The sequence below is a fragment of the Silene latifolia genome, chromosome 11 (genome assembly GCF_048544455.1).
Source record: "Silene latifolia isolate original U9 population chromosome 11, ASM4854445v1, whole genome shotgun sequence".
Taxonomy (NCBI): Eukaryota; Viridiplantae; Streptophyta; class Magnoliopsida; order Caryophyllales; family Caryophyllaceae; genus Silene; species Silene latifolia.
The window spans coordinates 203,146,627-203,154,402 of record NC_133536.1 but is presented as its reverse complement, the minus strand read 5'-3'; the positions used below and the strand labels follow the sequence as shown (position 1 = coordinate 203,154,402).

The window sequence follows — 7,776 nt, the reverse complement described above, 5'->3', positions numbered from 1 at the left end:
ACGTTTCTTGACAGGTGGATGGTAATGGTTATCGAACTGAATCATGTGAGCGTCCTCTCTTTTATTCCCCTTACCTTCTGCAACCGTCTTAGTGTACCTGCAAAAAGAAGATAAAAGCTCGACAGATACCAATGAACGTTTCTTCAAATTACCAGTAGCCCGTGACATTTGACTGCGACAATGCTTCACCCTGCAGCTGCATTTCTTGCTTAAATGCTCTTTAGTTTCCGTAAATTCAAACTGAACCATGGAAACTGTGCTAACAGAAGAAGAATAGGACGTTAAACGTTTCTTCTTATTGATATGAAATATAGCCTCCTCTTTCACCAACTCGACATTCTCCGATATCGCAAGATTTGGAATCGTACTATGCTTCTCAGACGAAGGACCGGAAGAGAGAACTACTGCTTCCCTTGAAAATTCTTCATGGGGAGTTCCCGTCAAAGTTTTCTTTTGAGAAAGGTTGTGAACACGAACAGTCATTGTATTTAAAAACTTTTGCTGGTGAACATGAATTGTCTTACCTTCAAGAAGGTTTTTATAAGAGTTGGAGTCAATCCTAAGGTTGGAATGACCTCCGCCACGTTTCTTGAAAGAGAAAAACTGATCCCCTTGATCCTGATTGGAACAAGGATCCATGGCGACATTAATGTCAGTGGTACAACAAACTTCATTACTATCACAACCGGTGCTACCCAACTCCATATTATCTAAAGACGGTGCAATATCATCACTAGAACCCGATATCAGCGATGAACAACTTGCAGTGTCGACAGTAGAACTTGAAACCCCATCAACTTCCTGTAAACAGGAAGAAGAAACTAAATCTATTCCGTGGTGAACATCACTTGTGTTCAAATCCACGACACCGCGCTGATCAGTAACGAGAGATTTCCTAACTTACTCCAACTCTCCAATAATATCCCTATTATGCGGTTCTATTAAACTTGCCATCTCCAAAGCACACTTTGCTTCTGAAAATCTATTCAAACCTCTAAGAGCTACAGCAGTACGGAAAAGAGCCTTAGCATTGCGAGGGAAGAAATTTAAAACCATAGAACATATTATAAGAGTCCCTTCAAACGCGTGAAGCTTATTAGCACAAGCAACTAAATTAAGGGACAAAGAAATAGCCAGTGTTATAGATGATTGCAAATCACGATCCATTTTATCACTGAGAGCAGAACACAATATACGACATGCTTTATCGTAGCAGTCACCCGCAAAATCAAATTGATGCTGTCGAAAAAGGTTATTACCAAAGTCTTTAAGGGCATTAATCTTAGAAAGAAGAGAAAAATCCACCTGAGAAAGGGCTTTAAGAAAATCAACATCATCATCCACCAATGGAGTACTACCATGGACAAAAACAAAACAGCGAAGAAATTCCGCGCTAGCTTCTGAAGACATGGTCGAAACAAACTAATGTAGGGAAATCCCAAACAGGGATATCCAAAGCACTAATTTTACAAAGGATCAAGCGGTTCTTATAAACAGAGGGAGTTTACGATCAATCGGATGATCAATCGGACGATCGATCGGACCGTTGAATTAAAAAAGAAAAAGAGGGATAGACTCAAGACAAGCGAAAGAAGAGTATAAAGGCCTCTCGCTGGCGACCTACGGATATGCGGTGAGGCCGCCAGCGGGAGAGGGGAGGATTTTTTAGGATTTTTTTTCCTCTACAATTAAGTTGATTATATTATTACCAGTAATAGTCCATAAAGATGATGGAAAAATTCTCGTGTCTTCCGAAAGATCGTACTCCTTACACTCAAGGGCGAATTCAGTAATTAATTGAAGGGTGGGCTAGAAAATGTACTCATTGATAGAATTTTGTTTTGAAAGGCAATAATAGATTTGAAGTTGATAACTATATATTTACACCCTCTTTACCTCTTAATACTACAGTTTAGCATTACTTTCATGATATTTATGTACGAAATTAAAGGAGCTTGTATCTAACTATTTGGAATTAGTTCACCGATGAACCATTACAATTATATTGTATCGAAATTGTATTTTATGTGTTACGTTTTTTTGGTATTTGAGTCAAAACGGATATTTATTAATCTTTTAAAAAAATTAAAATATTATAAGTAGACACGGGCTCAAGAGGCTAGTGGACATGGCCAAGGTTTGGTCGATGATGTTCATCTACACATTACCATATATATTTCAAAAAAAAAAAAAATTAGGTTGGGCTCCGTCCCAAATAACCTATATAGCCTATAGGCTTGATCCGCCCTTACTTATACCTAAGTCTTTATAATATTCTACGGGTTATGAAAAATACAATCCAATGGGTTGTATTTAAGCAACCAAAAAGAGAAAATAAATAGTTAATACATGCATTCATTGCATTGATTTATGTGTAATTTAATCTCTATTTTTTAAATTAATACCAAATTTAGAAGGGTATTAAATGGATTGTATTTATCATTTCCCATATTCTATTTGGTGAAATGTCATTAATTGTAAAAAAGATGGTTCTTTCAGAGGACACAAGAATTTTTCAAGATAATGAAACATTTCTTCATAATTTAATGTCGTTGCATGTGTAGAATTTCGAACGGAATACTATAATTTAGTTAAATTATTGGTTTAACATATCATAATACTTGTAAGCAGTGACATTTCTAGGATACTCATAATAGGATTTCAAATTTACACACTAAAAATTAAAATTGAAGCAAAAGTCAATTTAAAATAAATAAAGATCTAAAATGTCAAGGAAAAAATGTTAGGAATGGAAGTCGGACCCCAAACTCCCACATAGAAAGTCATGTACAAACCATTCTACCAACACCATCTTAGTAACATTTCAGTACTCTTAATTATACTCCTTCCGTCCCGATCAATTGCTCTCTTTTAGTTTTGGCACAAAGACAAATGAATGAGGAGAAGGCCAATTACAAATAACAAGTAGAACAAATTGGATGTGAATGATTAAATTGTTCATCAAGTGCATTATCAAAATAGAAAGACAAAAATGACAACAATTAACTGAAACACCCAAAAATAAAAAATGACAACAATCGACCGGGACAGAGGGAATATATGTTCATTTTTAAAGTCGATAGGGTTCAATGGAAGTATGGAACCCCATAAACCTCCACTACAAACGCCAAATGCTCGTAAAGTCGTAAGTCGTAATAACTAATAAGCATTTCCATTATGTGAAAACAACAATGTATAGAACACTAGAACTTGTATTACACTAGCTTGATATTAACTTGCTTTAGGTGCTTTAAATTCGTACAATTATTATCCTCCCCGTAAATAGGTACACAAATTTTATTGCCTCATTAAAGTTAAATAATACTCCGTACTCCGTACTCCGTAATAATAATGATTACATATAACGAGAAGCATGACTTAATTTTACTAATAGAAATAGAAATAGAAATAGGGGGAGTGATTATCACTTGCATACTTCTATATATGACGCAGATGTCGTACATTCTAAGGACATTGCCAATATCTCAAAGGATCAACCAATGATAATTTTTCCAACAAGGTATCCTTCATCACAGCCAATCATAATCCTGCAACAATTTTTTTAAAAAAAAATGATATTACAAACCAAAGTCATTGGAAAATAAAAACATTGAGGTTTATCCGAAATACATACCATCATACTCACATAAAATCGATATTAAAAAAAATGAATCTTTATATAAAGTAGAAAACTTACTGGTTTGAATTTTTCTCGATCTGAATTGCCCAAACTCGTCCTAAACCTTCATCCAAAGTCTTCACTAGTCTGTAATTGAAGAAATTGATTAATAATTTGAGCCATTGTTGAAGTCGTCAATAACGTAAAAATTATAGTAAAATTAGTGATTATGCGATAAAAAAAAAATCTTACTGGTAAGTGACTGCATCCCATATGCGAATAGTTTTATCCTCGGAGGCAGTAAATATAAGAGGATGGTCAGGGTGAGTAAGTATTGCATTAACATTATTGGTGTGTCCTTCTAACACCGTAACACAACTCAAAGATTCACTATCCCAAATCTGTATTGCAATTTACACATAATTATTATCATTAATAAGATGTATAAGATAGAATAAGGTTATATCGTACAACTATCTTATTATTTACCTTTGTGGTATAATCATCGGAACCAGTAAGAAGATAAAGTTTATTCTCCCTTGTTAAGTAATTGACACAATTCACTCCTTTTTCATGAGCAACCATTGATGCAATCGGATTCGAGTCTTGAAGATTCCAAATCTAGGAAAAAAATGAAAAATATGAGTCTAATAACACTACCCTTTTACCACTATGATTAATAAGGATTCGAAAAAGAAACAATAATTTATTTTATAGATTTTTCTTTGCATTTGATGTTCAAAATCATGTGTATGTGTATATTATGTAAATACGTAAAGAGGTAATCAGTAATTGGCGAATAGTATTTTTGAAGTTTTCCTAGGATTTAGTTAGTTTAACTAAAATAATGGCGAGTTTAAAAAGAGAAGTGCGAATTAAAAGAATTAAAGACGATGTACAATAAAAGTCGATACCTTAAAAGAACCATCAAGAGACACACTAGCAAACATATTATCATGAATAGGGTTAATAGCCAATTGCATAACATAATGAGAATGTCCTTCAAAGGTTCGAACACAAGACCAATCATTCTCCCAATCCCAAAGCTTGATTAAGTGATCGTCCGACGATGATAATATATAGGATTGATTTGGATGAACAACAATGTTTCTAATGTAATCTTCATGCCCTTTAAACTCCTTGATCTTCTCTTCATTGTTATAATCGTAAACACGTATCATCTTGTCGTCACTCCCTATCACAATCCACTCCTTTTGTGCAATGAATTTTGCCGATCTTACTGTAAACATAGATAATAATGACGATTATCGTTTGTTTTAAGATTTTCGTGTAGAAAATAACATAAATTACAAATACTTGTGTCTGTAAGACAAATACAAGTATTTAGTAAAACGAATTTTTTGCTAAAATGGGCGATTTTGACTAATTATTTAACGAAATGGGTCGACTTTGAAATTAATTACCCAAAATGGGTCCACGTCATACCCGAACCTAGGTTTGTATTTAAGTCGCCATCTCGGTTGGCGACCATACCCAAATTGCAACCAAACCTAAATTTGTTGTTATGATAATTGAGCATAAAATCGCCATGGGGGCTGGCGACTTGGCCTAAAGTCGACATGCACCTTGGCGACTTGAATGGGCAGTGTTTGGGCCAATTTTGACGAAATAGCTGAGTATGTCTCAGATTCAAGTAGCCATGGGGGCTTGCGATTTGGCCTAAAGTAGCCATGGGGGTTGGCTACTTGGCCTAAATTTTTTTTTTCCTGATTTGGGGCTATGAAACTGGGAAGGGGAGGGGAGTTGCGGAAATATGTCTTCGAAGTAAGTCGCCAAGCGCCGTGGCGATTTGACCCTTGACCATAGTTTCGTAAATTCCAAGCCTACGTGGACCCATTTTCGACAATTATTTTGGAAATCGACCTATTCCATTAAATAATTAGTCAAAATCGCCCATTTTAGAAACGAATTCTAGTAAAACGAATACTTTTAGAGTTTTAGTAGTTCTTTTTAACATTATTTGTGGGTCGTTTTCAAGTTAAGGAATTCACTCAACACAGTAATAATGTAAAATTGTCTTATAAAAGACGATTTGAAAATGAAATTTCATTGAGAAGACGATTAAACATGCCTGGTAAGTTATTGTCCGTAACCACAAAAGATTTCTCCAGCCTCTGAAATAACAAAATTAAACAACACACACGTTAGACGAATAAGTGTTTTAGAAAGTTATATGTAAATTAATCAATAGCATAGTTAGGTAATGTAATTTGACAATAAAACTATCATTTTTACATTCTAATAAGAATTCATGAGTAAGTTACTAATTTTATACATGAAATGAGGTTTTATGCAAAGATGCATCTAATTTTCTTACATGAAGTTTATAGTTCCAAATCTCAACCATTCCAGAATGTTGAGCGACCAAAATCCTGTAGGTAAAAGAAAATGCAAAAGGGTTATCAACTAATTTTATATATCATAACTATTTCTTCTGGATAATAATTTTATTTTTGCATGAACTTGTAAAAGCGTAGTTTTCTGTACCTAGGAGTATATGAAAATAGACGCTCTTTATTTTGAAGCATAAACGTAATATTTTTATTGTTAGCATAGTTGTAAGTTTGTAAATTATGAGTATGTAAATAAAAGAAAGAATTGAAATATATATTAGATAAGTTTAATCATATCTTAAATCAAATAATAATACCATGGTTTCACTGGGTGAAGGTCTAAAGACTTGATCCTTGCCGATCTTTGGGTAAACTCAACCTGAATTTCATGCGTGAGAGACTGCACGACAAAACTTTGCAGTCAGTAAGCAAATAAATAATTGAGATAGAGAAAGTATACCTTAATAATATGAAGTATCTAATTGAATCAACAAGTTTATAAGTTTGTGAATGAGGAGTCTAATCTTATCTATGGTCATATGTGGTTTAAAATCGAACTAACTAAATTTGCAAACTCAAAAAACACAATAATATATCAGATGTGGTAAAATTTAGTCAAACTTTTAGTTACATATCATAATCCTAATATACCTAGAGAAAAAACTAACACCCAAAAATTAAGTTTTTATCATATTATACATTTCTCCTTCCTAATAAATAATCTTACCAATGTAGCAAAATTTATTACATCAATGCGAAATATATTCAATATTTGCTTAACATCGTAGACATTATTTTTATTTTTATAGGAAATGTTAGCAATTAATATACTATACCGTATTGTCCGTATATATGATTTTATTAGCATTGATTAAAAAAAGATACAATGTCGATGAAATGGCATAAAATAAAAGAAAATTGTATCTCACCATTTTTCTCTTGTGATTTCCCAATTCTGCTTATTTAAAATATAAACTTATAGGAGATGTACTAGTTTTTGAGTATTTTTAGCTTGTGAAAATAAAGTTTGGTGGGAGTAACTATATATAGGTTCTCTTCCTTTGCAATTAGTTAAGATTAAGAAATTTTTAACGTTGAAATTTCGGTAGCTAGACTAAATACTCGGTATCATACAAAGTTAAGTCATTCTATATACTCTCCACCGTTGGATCAAGAAAGTTCACAAATAAACGGTGAATACATAGCTAAGTGATGCAACTCATGCAACCTACCTTTTTTGACTTGCCTTTTGTTCCTAGTGATGGATCATGGTACACACGGTACACCTGTCAAATTCTGACCTGGCCCGAAAATCCGACTCGATCCTTTTTTCAAGGTCAAGACCCGAACATTTCGATCTTGTAACCGTTTGATCTGAACCCGAAATAACTCGTTATTTTAGGGTCGAAACCTGCCCCAAACGGGTCGGCCCGTTGGGTCAAAGATAAATCAAGAGTTTTATTAAAATTTTACTCGTAATATTTATATATTATATTGAAAAAAATAGTTAAAAAATTATTATTTTTATTACTTAAAATTACAAGCACTATTAAAAAGTCAATTTTATATTTTTATAATATTTAATAATAAAAAAATTATTAAAAAAAATTATATTAATTATTATGTCAATATAATTAACGGAAATTTTTCATAATACCCCTTAATTTTGTCAGATTTTCCATGGTATCCCTACTTTTAAGAATCTACATATGATACCCTTGAGGTTTCATTTTTGTGCCCATGGTACCCCTAATGTAACCACCATTAAAAGAATGTTAAGTTTTTTATTATTTAGCAACGAAT

General features: G+C 33.1%; 1 protein-coding gene across 1 annotated transcript; it reads right to left on the bottom strand.

Annotated features, from left to right (window-relative positions):
• Nucleotides 1-3,272: 3,272 nt before the first annotated feature.
• LOC141615343 (coatomer subunit beta'-1-like) lies at nucleotides 3,273-6,999 on the bottom strand. Its single transcript, XM_074433737.1, has 9 exons — nucleotides 6,903-6,999; nucleotides 6,291-6,373; nucleotides 5,958-6,012; nucleotides 5,712-5,754; nucleotides 4,534-4,859; nucleotides 4,109-4,240; nucleotides 3,872-4,020; nucleotides 3,698-3,766; nucleotides 3,273-3,548 (listed from the first exon to the last, which is right to left on the bottom strand). Exons 1-9 carry the CDS (start codon nucleotides 6,903-6,905, stop codon nucleotides 3,494-3,496), a joined length of 915 nt encoding a protein of 304 aa, XP_074289838.1. The 5' UTR covers nucleotides 6,906-6,999; the 3' UTR covers nucleotides 3,273-3,493.
• Nucleotides 7,000-7,776: the final 777 nt, after the last annotated feature.

Coding starts and splice junctions, on each gene's coding strand:
- LOC141615343 (XM_074433737.1), bottom strand. Junction 4,860..5,711: donor TACGGACAATAACTTACCAG/GCATGTTTAATC, acceptor CTATGTTTACAG/TAAGATCGGCAAAATTCATT. Junction 4,021..4,108: donor CCGATGATTATACCACAAAG/GTAAATAATAAG, acceptor ATTGCAATACAG/ATTTGGGATAGTGAATCTTT.